A 15940-nucleotide genomic window follows, 5' to 3' on the forward strand; every position below is an offset into this window, starting at 1 on the left:
AGCCATTACTGAGGACAGAAACAAGAAAAAGCCACTACAGAGGACCACAGACAAGAAAAAGCCACTACTGAGGACCACAGACGAGAAGAAGCCACTACTGAGGACCACAAACAATAAGAAGCCACTAGTGAGGACCACAAACAAGAAGAAGCCACTACTAAGGACGGAAAGCAAGAAGAAGCCATTACTGAGGACAGAAACAAGAAAAAGCTACTACAGAGGACCACAGACAAGAAAAAGCCACTACTGAGGACCACAGACGAGAAGAAGCCACTACTGAGGACCACAAAGAAGAAGAAGCCACTACTGAGGACCACAAACAAGAAGAAACCACTACTGAGGACCACAGATAAGAAGCCACTACTGAGGACCACAGACAAGAAGGAGCACCTACTGAGGACCACAAACAAGAGGAAGCCCCTACTGAGGACCGCAAACATGAACATGAGTCAACAGTGTGATGCAGCAGCAAAAAAGGCAAATGCAATTCTGGGATGTATTAACAGAAGCATACAGTCTAGATCACGTGAAGTCATTATTGCCCTCTACTCCTCTTTGGTCAGACCTCATCTGGAATACTGGGTCCAGTTTCGGGCACCACATTTTAAATAAGACATCAACAAACTGGAGCAAGTTCAGAGAAGAGCGACCAGAATGGTGACCGGTCTGCAGACCATGTCCTATGAGGAACGGTTACAGGATTTGGGAATGTTTAACACAAACCGCCATCTCCAGAACACATACAATCACTCCCCATACAGAAAAAGTGCTGGAACACAAAATAAGAACCGGACAACTCCCATTATAAATAGATCCTACAGAGAACTGTGGAGCATAACGTCCCAAAAATCAGAAACTGTGAACTTAGTTATAAAAATACAAACTGGGGGAGCCCATTGGGGTTCTTGACAGCGCACGCATCTTCTCCATGTCCCACATTGGTAAGCACTATATATGGCACTTTCTGTAGGCGTGTGGCACTTCATTTAGACTGATTTAAGGTCAGGCACGTGTAAATTTTGTCCTTTTATTCTGGGTATCGCAGGTACCATACTCCCTATTGAACTTAGGCCAGTTTTGCATGCACAGTTCATTCGGGTAGTCACACCTGTGTCTCCCTGATTTAGTTTATAGTGCCTCTGTATTATTATCAGTACCCACACCTCTGTTTGTGCCTCCCTGGTGCGATGCCATTTTTGGCAACACGTGGTTTTTAGGTGCGCTGTTTTTGTCATTGTGTCATATCCATTCTTTCTTTCCAAACACTGAATTTTTTACTTGTTTTGTCCATATTTGTTCAATAAAAATTTGTATTTTTATAATTAAGTTCACAGTTTCTGATTTTTTGGACGTTATACTCCACAGTTCTCTGTAGGATCTAGGATATGGGAATGTGTAGCTGCAAAAAAAGAAGACTGAGAGGAGACTTAATAGCCGTCTACAAATATCTCCAGGGCTGTCACATTGTAGAGGGATCATCTTTATTCTTGACAGTGAGGGTAATCAATGAGTGGAACAGGCGGCCCCGAGAGGTGGTGAGTTCTCCTTCAATGGAAGTCTTCACACAGAGGCTGGACAGACATCTGTCTGGGATGATTTAGTAAATCCTGCTTTGAGCCGGGGGTTGGACCAGATGACTCAGGAGGTCCCTTCCACCTCTAACATTCTAGGATTCTATGAACAAGAGAAAACCCCTACTGAGGACCATAAATAAGAAGAAGCCTCTACTGAGGACCACCAAGAAGAAGACTTCACTTCTACAACGTTCTGCAGCAACTACTATCCCATCTTGTTTGTGTGTAGTTGGATTATCATGTGTATTATAAAAGGACAATGACCTAAAACACAGGTCCAGGTAATGTAATGGCTGTGTGACCAAGAAGGAGAGGGATGGAGGTTGCATAAAAAGACATGACCTCCACAATTACCCTACCTTAACTTAAAGGAGATGGTTTGGGATAAGTTGGATGCAGAGAGAAGGCAAAGGCAGTGAAAAGAGCTCATCATCACCTCTGGGAACTCCGTCATGACTGTTGGAAGGTGATGACTGATGAAGTTGCAGACAGAGGACAAAGGAGTGTAAAGCTGCCATCAGAGCATCACATGAGGAATGTAAGGAATAGTATGTATTCTGCTTTGCTTCACACGTTTGTTTACTTCTCATTTCCATATAACATAGTGACATAGTTAGCAAGGCCGAAAAAAGCCATGTGTCCATCCAGTTCAGCCTATATTCCATCAGAATAAATCCCCAGATCTACGTCCTTCTACAGAACCTAATAACTGTATGATACAATATTGTTCTGCTCCAGGAAGACATCCAGGCCTCTCTTGAACCCCTCGACTGAGTTCGCCATCACCACCTCCTCAGGCAAGGAATTCCAGATTCTCACTGCCCTAACAGTAAAGAATCCTCTTCTATGTTGGTGGAAAAACCTTCTCTCCTCCAGACGCAAAGAATGCCCCCTTGTGCCCGTCACCTTCCTTGGTATAAACAGATCCTCAGCGAGATATTTGTATTGTCCCCTTATATACTTATACATGGTTATTAGATCGCCCCTCAGTCGTCTTTTTTCTAGACTAAATAATCCTAATTTTGCTAATCTCTCTGGGTATTGTAGTTCCCCCATCCCCTTTATTAATTTTGTTGCCCTCCTTTGTACTGGCTCTAGTTCCATTATATCCTTCCTGAGCACCGGTGCCCAAAACTGTACACAGTACTCCATGTGCGGTCTAACTAGGGATTTGTACAGAGGCAGTATAATGCTCTCATCATGTGTATCCAGACCTCTTTTAATGCACCCCATGATCCTGTTTGCCTTGGCAGCTGCTGCCTGGCACTGGCTGCTCCAGGTAAGTTTATCATTAACTAGGATCCCCAAGTCCTTCTCCCTGTCAGATTTACCCAGTGGTTTCCCGTTCAGTGTGTAATGGTGATATTGGTTCCTTCTTCCCATGTGTATAACCTTACATTTATCATTGTTAAACCTCATCTGCCACCTTTCAGCCCAAGTTTCCAACTTATCCAGATCCATCTGTAGCAGAATACTATCTTCTCTTGTATTAACTGCTTTACATAGTTTTGTATCATCTGCAAATATCGATATTTTACTGTGTAAACCTTCTACCAGATCATTAATGAATATGTTGAAGAGAACAGGTCCCCATACCGACCCCTGCGGTACCCCACTGGACACAGCGACCCAGTTAGAGACTATACCATTTATAACCACCCTCTGCTTTCTATCAGTAAGCCAGTTACTAACCCATTTACACACATTTTCCCCCAGAACCCGCATTCTCATTTTGTGCACCAACCTCTTGTGCGGCACGGTATCAAATGCTTTGGAAAAATCGAGATATACCACGTCCAATGACTCACCGTGGTCCAGCCTATAGCTTACCTCTTCATAACAACTGATTAGATTGGTTTGACAGGAGCGATTTCTCATAAACCCATGCTGATATGGAGTTAAATAGTTATTCTCATTGAGATAATCCAGAATAACATCCTTCAGAAACCCTTCACATATTTTACCAACAGTAGAGGTTAGACTTACTGGCCTATAATTTCCAGGTTCACTTTTAGAGCCCTTTTTGGATATTGGCACCACATTTGCTATGCGCCAGTCCTGCGGAACAGACCCCGTCGCTATAGAGTCCCTGAATATAAGAAATAATGGTTTATCTATTACATTACTTAGTTCTCTTAGTACTCGTGGGTGTATGCCATCCGGACCCGGAGATTTATCTATTTTAATCTTATTTAGCCGGTTTCGCACCTCTTCTTGGGTTAGATTGGTGACCCTTAATATGGGGTTTTCATTGTTTCTTGGGATTTCACCTAGCATTTCATTTTCCACCGTGGAGAAGAAGGTGTTTAATATATTCGCTTTTCCCTCGTCATCTACAACCATTCTTTCCTACACTTTCACTTATGATTCTTTTACTATTGATATAGTTGAAGAACAGTTTGGGATTAGTTTTACTCTCCTTAGCAATGTGCTTCTCTGTTTCCTTTTAGGCAGCTTTAATTAGTTTTTAGCAGTGATGAGTGAATATACTCGTTACTTGAGATTTCCAGAGCACGCTCGAGGGTCCTCCGAGTATTTTTTAGTGCTCGGAAATTTAGTTTTTATTGTTGCAGCTGAATGATTTACATCTGTTAGCCAGCATAAGTACATGTGGGGATTCCCTAGCAACCAGGTAACCCCCACATGTACTTATGCTGGCTAACAGATGTAAATCATTCAGCTGCAACAATGAAAACTAAATTTCTGAGGACTAAAAATTACTCTGAGGACCCTCGAGCGTGCTCTGGAAATCTCAAGTAACGAGTATACTCGCTCATCACTATTTTTTAGATAAAGTTTTTTCCTCCCTATAGTTTCTTAGAGCTTCACCGGTGCCATCCTGCTTTAGTGGTGTAAATGCTTTCTTTTTACTGTTAATTGCTGCTCTTAGGCTACGTTCACATTTGCGGTTGGCGCCGCAGCGTCGGGCGCCGCAGAGTCGCCGCATGCGTCATGCGCCCCTATATTTAACATGGGGGCGCATGGACATGCGTCGCACTTGCGTTTTGCGCCGCATGCGTCCCTGCGGCGCCCGCGTCCGGGCGCAGAGGACGCAGCAAGTTGCATTTTTGCTGCGTCCAAAATCAATGAAAAAAAGGACGCATGCGGCGCAAAACGCAGCGTTGTGCTTGCGTTTTGAAGCGTTTTTGTTTGCGTTGTGCGTTGCGGCGCCGACGCTGCGGCGCACAACGCAAATGTGAACGTAGCCTTACTTCTCTGTTTAGCCACATTGGGTTTTTCCTATTTCTTGTCCTTTTATTCCCACAAGGTATAAACCGCTTACACTGCCTAGCTAGGATGTTCTTACACATTTCCCATTTATTATCTGTATTCTTATTTCTATTTATTGTCCCAGTCTACCAGATGAAGGGTTCCTTCTTTCCTTCCTTTGTGGCTTTGCTGCCTTCTATCTGACTCTACGACGTGCAAGTTAAAATAGGAACAAGGAGAACTGTTCCATGATCAGGGGTGTGCAGTTTTGACTGGTTCTGTATGTTAGTGTATAGATGTGTGTATTATATATTTGTTCTCCCAAGATGGAGAGACGTTCCCTCGTAGACACCCTCAGAGGCCTTGAATGCAGGCCAAGTCAGACATCCTGCTTTGGACTAATGAGGAGTAAACTCCCCGTAACACATGTCTACAAATGGGATGTGGTTGCAGGTGTCTGGTTTGGCTTTTATCCGAAGTCATATGGCAAAGCTTCTTAAAGAATGGCGACTTTGGAGAGTGCTACCCCAAGAAGTCCTCTTCCTCTCTGAAAAGGCAATTTGTATACATATTGAATATTCACAAAACATATAACATTAATCCTGGCTAAAGACATATCAAGGTCCGTCTCCCCATTAATAGTTTAAGAAACTGTTATATGCAGTGGATCAATCATATAATGACCTACATATGGATACAAAATATCCAATAACCACTCACAAAGACAATATATAATCAATCATATTTTATTGAACATATTTAAAAAGACACCATCATACAAAAAGGAAGACGCATGAACGAGGATTCACCAAAAAGAGTAATTCAAGTAAAGCAAAAGTGGAGATGGTAAACCAGATGTGATTTAAGACATAAATACCAAGTCTACTCAGCTGATGATGAAATTAAATAAAATGGCTGCCAAAATACACTGCATATGTGTAGTCTAAAATAGACACCTTTTTACTCCGGCTAGTCCATTAGAATAAAGCTAAGATAAATCATTGTTTACCCATAGTGTAATCACAAAATCATGGATATCATCAGAACTGCCCCGACGCGCGTTTCACACTGATGCTTTTGGTATATATTGGATGTGGGTGTTCTATATACCATAGAGATATCTCTATCATTATCACCTCATTTGAGGTTAGATACAGAACATGATACTTTCATACCTTGCGAGAGATTCTCCCCGATGCCTGATGTCAATCTCTCTGATCACTGCTCATCTTCATGCTCAGCTGCAGGGAAGGGAGGGTCCCCGACACAAACATCGGCAAACAAAAACATCAGCGAAGATCTCAACCAAGGCAAAGAAAGTGCAAAGGAAGGTAAGTCATGGTGCCTGAATCCCTTCTCGAATACGTTTTCTCCAATACTAATACTAATACTAATAATTAGTGCAGTACAACAGCAATGTGATATTTTGAGCCGTGGTCCTAATTCAGGATCGATAATGTGCAAATGTGTATATGTTCCATCAGCGAAGCCGAGCACTAACAATATGGACAGCGGAGGACGAGACGTCAACCAGACAGGGACCCGGAATACACCCAGCCTGTGCCCAGCAGGTAATGATGGGGGAAAACCAGTTACTGCTCAGATATGGGGACCTACCGCATAGTGACTCTACAGTACCAGGGATCCCAGTATCATGTCCGTATCCCTCGAGGCCTCCGCTTCTCAGGGAGGATCTGATCCTAAATATTACAACTGAGAAATGTTACGGTTTGTGTGACAATCCCGGGACGTATGTCCTATATATAACAATGTACTGGGTGTGTATACAGTATATATATATATATTATTACACACACAACTGTTGGCCAGAGGAGGATCAGAATATCAGGTGTAGAAACAAATAGCGTTGTGCTACCAGCGACTCTTCAGATGTATGATGGCAGCCAGCGCTGGGTGTGAGGTGGTCGGTGTCTTCTCCTGAGCTGGACTCCTCCCGTGCAGCACCATTATACTCTGTGATCCTGTGACTGTAATGTGAAATAATGCCCTCACTGAATGTTCTCAGTTGCTGCAGGCCTGGACCCCGAGGCTGGTACCCATACAGATAGATACGTCCGCTTGGGCTCCAATGTTCTCCTACCTGTGACTTATAACTTGACCAGAGATAAAGATCCTCAGAAGTGTGATGAGTTTATCTGGAGCTTGAGGCAGAAAGGATCTGGAAACGATTCCAGGATCGCCAGTAGTAAACGCTGCAGAATTACCTTCCCAAGGAGCCCCAACTATAATGTCTCCCTGGACGGACGTCTCACCGTGATCAATGTCACCAGGAACATCAGCGGGAATTATATATTCACCGTGGGCAACTTCTGTGGAGTAAAGGTGTTTGCTCAGTCCTATACTCTCCATATACAAGGTAAGTGGGGGGTGTAGTGAGTGGAGAGTACGAGGAGTGTATGGCGCCTTTATTACTCATATCTACCCATCGTCCGCTATGGTCGCCTCGTACTCACATGACATGATGGAGGAGGCGTGAGGCTCTCTGATGGTGTCCCGTGTGCTCATACATTTGTATATGTTTCCCTCCCCAGCCCCGGTATCAGAGCCTCTCCTGAAAGTGTCATGTCTTCCGGACGGTGGAGCCGTCATCGTCTGCGGCATCAACACTGGGGAAGATCCTCAGTTTTCCATTTCAGTTAATGGAATTTCATTGCTGAAGGACTCATCCAGGACTGCGGAGAAAGCCAGCGAGGTCCATGTCTCCACAACCTCACCAGGACCCTGGAATATTACGTGTTCTGCCAGAAACCGGGTCAGTGACGGCGAGACCGGGAAATCTCAGGTGAAATGTCCAGGTGAGTGCTGCTCCTGCTGCAGGTGAATGAATCTATAGGAGGAGACGATGGTGGGATCACTCTTGTAGGGAATCGGATCACCTCTGAAATACATAATATATACAGCCAAAAATGTGTACTATATGTAACAACTTTACTAAGTGCAAAATTATATGGACACCCCGATGCAGAAGACAAACAGACACGAAAAAGCCAAAATCAGGGGAGGCACGGATATCACACAAACCATAAGAGACAATATCATAAACATGGTATCAAGAGTAATAATATATACTGTATATAAATACAATGAGGCGTATGACGGTGTGTATATATCATTTAGAGTGCGGAGCTGTGCATATATAATGTATATATCAACTGCATCAAATCCAGCAATCGCCCAGTATAACAAGTGAGTATATATCGATAAATGTAATATAAAGTGTAGCATAGAGTAATCTACAACGTGCTCCAAGTTCTTACACAAATACTACTTTCCTCCTGGACACAGATGAGTCGTGTAACGTCCAACCATCGATCGTTAGAGGATAAATCACATTTATGGGACAAATCTCCCAATCAGATCAGGATTTATTCCAAAACTGAAAAGAAAACTCAGAAAGGAGCAAACTCTTCTGCACAACAAGAATCCAAACATTTTCTGGTTGTAAAGTACTGAAAATGGTCAGAAAAGAAAACTCAGAAAGGAGCAAACTCTTCTGCACAACAAGAATCCAAACATTTTCTGGTTGTAAAGTACTGAAAATGGTCATTTATGGAATCTGCAGCATTAAAACGTCACATTTACTGACATCAGAAGCAATTTCAATAAATAACATCTTGCCAGACCAAATTCCATGTAACATTGGAGCTTCTGTGACCCATTGCATCTGTCTCTGCTTGTGAGCGCTGTTTATGGGTGGCCAAATAGTAGGTTCATGGACAATTGCAGGCTTTCCAGCAGCTTCACATACTTGTTTGCTGCATTGTAATCAGATTTTAGCAGCTGCTCTCTTAATCTGATAAATTTGATGGGAGATACCTTTCTCATTATGCCTTTATATGCAGGAACCTTCTTCATTCTGCCTTTATCTGCAGAAACCTGTCTGTGCTCTGTATCAGGCACAAATCTCTTCACAGTGCGATGATCACACTTAAGTTTCCATGAAATATCCAATGTTTTCACACCTTAACTGAGGCATTGCACTATGTGAGCAGCAGAGATCCTTTTCTATCCCATAGTGCTTGAAATCTGCCACTACTTAGTAATGTGGAACATCCTTCTTAAGAAGTTTTACTTCTTAAGTGTGATAGAAGTATAACATGAAAAATGTCCAGCTGGACAAATGAAGGCATCTTCTGGCTCCATAGTGGGGTGGAGATGATTAACAGGAAACATAGAGCTGTTGTCAGTGAGGATGATGAGGGTTCTTTTAATGAGGGCAGTGATGTGGCAAATATTAGATATCCACCGCACAGAAGAGTTACCCCATAATGTAAGCAAGATATTGAAATAAAACTGGAGCTGGCGCATCTGAATGATCCTCATCACTACCATAATGTCCAAAGGCAGCAGAACAAAGATCAAGCTCACGGAAACTATGACTCTCGCTCTTCAGACAGCTACAGGTTTATAGGTCACTATGAGAGATGTTGTTTTGTAATTGCTGAAATGCTAGAGGCAGGAGACCATGTCCATATGTAGAGTGTTAGGCCTGGGGCCGCACTTAATTTTTTTCATCTTCTATTTTTCTCTAGTTCCAGTATCCAACCCCGAGCTGGTAGTCGGCTGCCTCCACAATGGCAGCCTGGAGATATCCTGCTCTGTAGTGAATGGATCTGATCTCATGTTCTCTTTGTCCGAGAATGGAAAATATTTGGTGGTAAATTATACAAATGAAGACAAAAGCGTTAATGTCACAACGTCGTCACCTGGACCATGGGATGTCCACTGTTTTGTGGGAAACCATCTGATGTGGAAGAAAACCAATGTGACATCCTCGGCCTGTCCAGGTGAGTAGTTGCAAGTTGGCCTGAACAGGTGGGTGGTGACATTGCCGTCCTATCCAGGTGAGTGGTGTAATCTCTGGCCTGTCCAGGTGAGTGGTGCTATCCCTGGTCTGTCCGGGTGAGTGGTGCCATCTCTGGCTTGACCAGGTGAGTGGTGCTATCCCTCGTCTGTCCAGGTGAGTGGTGCCATCTCCAATGTTGGGTCTTCTCCTTTTTGGTGTCAGGACTTTTCCTACCTGGTGTTAGATTTTCTCCTCTTTGGTGTCATGGCTTCTCCACTCATGTGTCAAGGCTGTTCCTCTGTGGTGTGAGGGCTCCTCTCCACTGTCTGAACTTCCGTTCTCCAGTCTCAACACTTCTCTCTCTGCTTTCAGGTCTTCTTCACACCATTTTCAGGGCTTCTCCTCTTCGTTGTTAAGGCTTCGCCTTTCCCTCATGTTGGGGCCTCTCCTGTCTGGTGTTAGGACATCAGCTCTCTTCTCCTGGCTGGCGTCAGTGATCAGAGCTGTGGTTGTTTCCAGGCCTCATCTCAGATAGAGAACTGGTAGTGGTGATAGACACTCTGGAACAATCTGAGGACTCTAGAAGCTGCTGTGCCATCAGTCTTTATATAAACTTGCAGTCCGGCACTGGATTATCAGGATTTCAGATGCTGGATTAAAGGATTTCTGGGGATTTATACTGCTCATATGTGGATAGTTTTTCTTTCTTGAATAAAACAACAATTATTTAATGTTCCTACACAACTCTTGGGTCTTTTTCCATTTTATGGGTTATAATTTGCACATGTAGGTTTAGTACATGGGGTGTAGTAATTTCCTACACCAGTGGTCTCCAAGACATTGCTCACCAGCTGTTTGGAAACTACATCTCACAGCATTCCCTGACAGTCACAGACACAGTGTCAGCTCTGAGGATTTCATGGAGTATTTTATCCCCTTGCTTATATTCATCTTTTGTATCTCTTAGTTCCACCATCAGACCCTATACTGGAGTTCTCATGTCATAATGGCAGCCTAGGAATTATTTGCTCTGTGGAGAAGGGATCAGATCTCATCTTCAGTCTTTCAGTGAATGGGACATCATTGTGGAAAAATGTCACAAGTGAACAGAGAAGGGTTAATGGCACACCATCATTATCTGGACCATGGGATGTTTATTGTTCTGTGGAAAACAGTCTCAAGAAAAGAAATACAAGCAGCACCTACATTTCCTGTCCTGGTGAGTGGGGACCTGACTTGGTGAACGATGACCTATCCTTGGGTGTGGGGACTGTCCTGGTGAGTCGTGACCTGTCCTGGTGAGTGCTTACCTGCCCTGATGAGTGGAAACCTGTCCTCATGTGTGGTGACCTGTCCTGGTGGATAGTGACCTGTCCTCATGTGTGGTGACCTGTCCTGGTGGATGGTGACCTGTCCTCATGGGTGGTGACCTGTCCTGGTGGGTGAAGGCCTATCCTGGTATGTGATCACCTTTCTGGGTGAGTGATGAACTGTCCTATTGAGTAGTTACCTATCCTAGTGAGTGGTGACCTTCTCTAGTGAATGATGATGACCTGCACTGGTGAGTGGTGCCCTTTCCTGGTGAATGATGAGTGTTGACCTTCCCTGATGAGTGATAACTTGTCCTGGTAAGTAGTGACCTGTTATGGTGAATGATGACCTGTCCTTGTGGGTGGTGAACTTACCTGTTGAGTGTTAACATTCTCTGGTGGGTGGTGACCTGTACTGGTGAGTGGGTGACCTATATTCATGAGTGGTAACCTGTCCTGGTGAGTGGTAACCTGACCTTGGGAGTGGAGATTTGTTTTGGTGAGTGGTCACCTGACGTGGTAAGTGGTCTCCTGTCTTGGTGAGTGGTGACCTGTCCTGATGACCTTTCCTGGTGAACGTCCACAGTGACTGGTGACCTGTTGTGGTGACTGATGACCTGCTGTGGTGACTTGTCCTGGTATGTGGTCACCTTCCCAGGTGAGTAGTGACTTGTCCTGGTGAGTGCTTACCTGTCCGGGTTAATGAGGACCTACCCTGATAAGTGTTCACCAATCTTGGTGAGTGGTGACCGGTTCTGGTGAACTTCCCTGTTGAATGGTGATATTCTGTGGTGACTGATGACTTTTCCTGGTATGAGGTGACCTTTCCTGGTGAGTTTTGACCTGTCCTGGTGAGAGGTAACCATTCCTGGTATGTGGTCACTTCTCTGGGTGAGTGATGAGTTGTCCTGGGGAGTGATGACCTAGACTCATGAGTGGTGCCCTTTTCTGGTGAATGGTGACCTTCTATGGTTAGTGTTGACATTCCCTGATGAGTGATGACTTGTCCTGGTGAGTAATGGCCTGTTGTTGTGAGTAGTAACCTGTCCTGGTGGGTGGTGACCTTCCATGGTGAGTGTAAACCTTCTCTGGTGAGTGGTGACCCGTCCTAGTGAGTGGTGACCTGTCCTAGTGAGTGGTGACCTGTCTAGGTATGTGGTTTCCTTTCTGGCTGAGTGGTAACTTGTCTTGGTGAGTGGTGATTTTTATCTGGTGAGTAGTGTACTTCCCTAGTGAGTGCTAACCTGTACTAGTGAGTATTAATCTGTCCTGGTGATTGATGACCTGTTAGGCCGGGGTCACACTAGCGTATTGCATCCGATGCGAGAGCATTGGATACGATATGCTAATGACCCTCCGCTCCTGCTCTGCTGCGAGCAGGAGCCGAGTGTCATGCGTCAGTGCTCCGAGCCTCTCGCATAGAGTGAATCGGAGCACAGCTGCAGAGGAGGCTGAGAAACTAATTTCTCCATCTCCTCCATTGCCGGGGTCAGCGTATAACGCACATCACTCGGATGATATCTGAGTGACATGCGCTGTCTGTCTCACCCGCACCCATAGGCTTATATGACGAGTCTCGGCCGAGTGTCGGTGACAATTGCAGCATTCTACATCATAGAACAGATGTGTCACAGAAGACACTCATAGGGTTAACTAATGAGGTGTGTCTCCTAGGAGATGAACCCACACCCATCAATAACATAAACATCTTAGAAATTATTTTGGTAAAATCATGGCCTATCTGCTTGCTCATAGTCACTAGTGATGAGTGAGCGCACTCGTCACTACTCGTCACTCGCTCGAGCATCACTGTCCTCATGGTGCTCGTGACTCGGGAAGTATTTTTTGAATGATTGAGAGGGAGCTCAAGTCTCCGCCCCATTTGATGCTTTTTAGACAGCCAATAAACCTGCGGGGATTGCCTGCCAGTCACTGTAACGGCATAGCCATCTTGGTTGTGGCATTACTGTGATTGGCTGGCCTTATAGCGTCATCGGGTACAGTCAGAGTAGGGAGAGATGCTGCAGAAAGAAGGAAAGAATTGTAGCTGCGTATTAGCCAGGTATTCAACCAAATTTATATTCTTTTCAAGTACAACAACAGCCCTTCATTTATACTGCCGCAGTTGTGCGTCAAAAGCATACAGCCAGACTTGGTTGGATCTCAATAGCATTGCTATATTGCTACTGCTGTCATACACAGTGTAGGAAAGACTAAGTCCAACACAAAGGGATAAGGGAAGGGGAACCAAACCCTAGGGAAGGGGGGAGTGGAGACCCCTAGACAGATCTAATGTCACCCTGTCTGTCCTATCATCCCTATATTAGGTTTTGCACCTATCGCCAATCAGGATACCTAATCCCTGCCTGACCCTGGCGATAAGCCCTGCACCGGGAAGGACAGGATGAGCACTAGTCAATCACCACTACCGCTAAAGACAGGTAGGATACACAAAACAAGGGAACACTTAGCTTGAGTAGACACAGTGAGAAACATTGTCATCCTTCAAGCCTCAACATTGAAGTGCAAATAGAAAATATCACCCGCGCTTACCATCATGGTCCAGGTGTTGCCGTTATGATTGGGGGAGGTGGCCACTGGGTCCTAGCGTCAGAAGGACCAGGCAGAAGTCTGCAAAGCAAACTGCTGAGATCTTCTACAGACAGAAGCAGATGCAGTGCAACAGTCTGCAGCCTCGGACACATCCGTGACAGTACCCTCCCTTCTAAAAGTGGCCTTTGGACACTCAGGACCAGGTTTCTCAGGATAAGAGGTGTGGAGCGAACCAACCAACCTGGGGGTGTTCACCTCTGATGCAGAAACCCACATCCTTTCTTCTGGACCATAACCCCTCCAATGCACCAAGTATTGCAGGGAACAACGTCTGAGGCGAGAATCTACAATCCTCAAAATTTGAAACTCTAGGTTTCCATCAACCATAATTGGGAGATGCAGTAAGGGTGAGGGCTCAAGGGGTTCCACATATCTCTTGAGCAAAGACCTGTGAAAAAATGTTGTAGACCTTAAGAGCCTGAGGTAGCTCAAGACAAAATGCTGCTGGACCAATGATGGCGGTTATCTTATAGGGACCAATGAATCTAGGTCCCAACTTCCAGGAAGGAACTCTCAACCTGAAATTCCTGGTAGACAACCACACAAAATCATTCACATTCAAGTCCGTACCTGCCATGCCTTTACTGACAGCCATACATTTATACCTGTCTCCCCTGACCCTATTTGGAACAGGCAGTGGCAAAACAGGACTGGATGGACGGGTATGTGGTACCGTAGAACATGCGCACAAACTGCAGGAAGCCACTTGTTCAACCACATCCGATACAACCCCGGCCACCAAAAAGGACGAGAAAGAAAGTTGTATGGTAAGGGATGGGAAAGTGGACGTGATGGTGATGCTGAGTGCAGCGCCCCAGAGTCCTGGTCGTTGCAGTACTGACGCTCCGCCGCTAAGGGGAGTGATGGTATGTCTGATGGCACTTAAGGAGTTCACCTGACCAGGTATCACAGTCACACTTTACACTTCACATTCTGACCACCAGGGGGAGCAAAGGGTTCTATGCATTAGGCCACTCCTCACAATCTGGTAAAACTGGGGGTCGGATAGGAAGTTAGTCAGAAGCTGACTGGGTTGGATCCAGACAACCTGTGGCAGAGGGTGTTGCAGGGGAAGATTCAGGGGGGTCTCTGTCAGGGGTGGGATCCTGACAGAGGCCTAGCGAACAGAACAGGAACGTTACGGTGCAGTGCCTGCACTTGAATGTGGTGGCATCCTAAGAAAGGAAAAGAAGCGAGGTTTACTGTGGAGAAGTGAGAAATGCAAAAAGAGATAAAGCTAGTAGGAGTCGTGCCGTAAGATCGAGGCAACATCCTACTGAGGCGCGTAGCCGGTGGCTGGAACGCCGAGGAAGTATTGGGCTCCAAGCATTACTTCAAACAGCGGCAGGACAGTTAATTTTAGGTTGTCTGTCTCACCTAAATCACCTAAGCAGCCATAGGGGGCAATTGTGGGAGAGGGGCGACGCTAGGGTCCCGGAAGAACTCCAGGGTTAGGGTACGGGTGCGTCCTAGCCATATCATCTGGGGGACGGAGAAAGAACATCAGAACAGACATAAGTTGTGGGAAAGAACATCAGAAACAGACACAACAGTTGTGAGGACTATCCCGTGGTGCTCAGCAGGGAAGTACTACAACACACAGGCGCTAGAAGGTAGGCACTGATTTCCACCTGCAAAGGGAACTCTGGATGTGCCTTCGGACCGGCCGGTCTCAGCCAGCAAAGGTGTGATGGTGGTGCGTGGTGCAGGTCACGATGAATAACGAGGACACAGGGTTGCAGTCTCTTTACCTCTTTACTGAAGGCTTCGGGATCCTCAATCCAGAGTACTGCTAACAGGGCTGGCTGAGACCGGCCGGTCCGATGGCACCTCCAGAGTTCCCTTTGCAGGTGGAAATCAGTGTCTACCTTCTAGCGCCTGTGTGTTGTAGTACCTCCCTGCTGAGCACCACGGGATAGTCCTCACAACTGTTGTGTCTGTTTCTGATGTTCTTTCCCACAACTTATGTCTGTTCTGATGTTCTTCTCCGTCCCCTAGATAATATGGCTAGGACGCCCCTGTATGACGGGTAGGCCTGGAGTTCTTCCGGGACCCTAGCGTCGCCCCTCTCCCACAATTGCCCCCTTTGTCTGCTTAGGTGATTTAGGTGAGGCAGCCAACCTATAATTAACTGTCCTGCCGTTGGTTTGAAGTAAGGCTTGGAGCCCAATACTTCCTCGGCGTTCCGGCTACGCGCCTCAGTAGGATTTTGCCTCGATCTTGGGGCACGACTCCTACTGTTATCTCCTTTTTGCTTTGATCTCGTTTCTCACTTCTCCACAATAAACCTCGCTTCTTGTCCTTTCTTGAGATACCACCGCGATGTAGCGCAGGCGCGGTTCCTTAACGTTCTTTCTGTTCACTAGGCCTCTGTCAGGATCCCACCCCTGTCAGGGACCCCCCTGAATCTTTCCCCCGCAACACCC

General features: G+C 45.6%; 1 protein-coding gene across 6 annotated transcripts in view; it reads left to right on the forward strand.

Annotated features, from left to right (window-relative positions):
- The window catches only part of LOC143814903 (uncharacterized), a 196892-nt gene that overhangs the window by 22708 nt on the left and 158244 nt on the right, over nt 1–15940 (forward strand). For 4 of the 6 annotated variants that reach the window (XM_077293579.1, XM_077293577.1, XM_077293576.1 and 1 more), the window contains exons 2-7: nt 6026–6115; nt 6269–6355; nt 6811–7161; nt 7337–7600; nt 9338–9592; nt 10559–10810. In XM_077293579.1, the coding sequence (XP_077149694.1) occupies nt 6026–6115; nt 6269–6355; nt 6811–7161; nt 7337–7600; nt 9338–9592; nt 10559–10810 (1299 nt within the window). The remainder of the gene's footprint in view (nt 1–6025; nt 6116–6268; nt 6356–6810; nt 7162–7336; nt 7601–9337; nt 9593–10558; nt 10811–15940) is intronic. The other 2 variants (XM_077293578.1, XM_077293580.1) reach the window with 2 other exon arrangements.

The sequence above is a fragment of the Ranitomeya variabilis genome, chromosome 3 (genome assembly GCF_051348905.1).
Source record: "Ranitomeya variabilis isolate aRanVar5 chromosome 3, aRanVar5.hap1, whole genome shotgun sequence".
NCBI lineage: Eukaryota > Metazoa > Chordata > Amphibia > Anura > Dendrobatidae > Ranitomeya > Ranitomeya variabilis.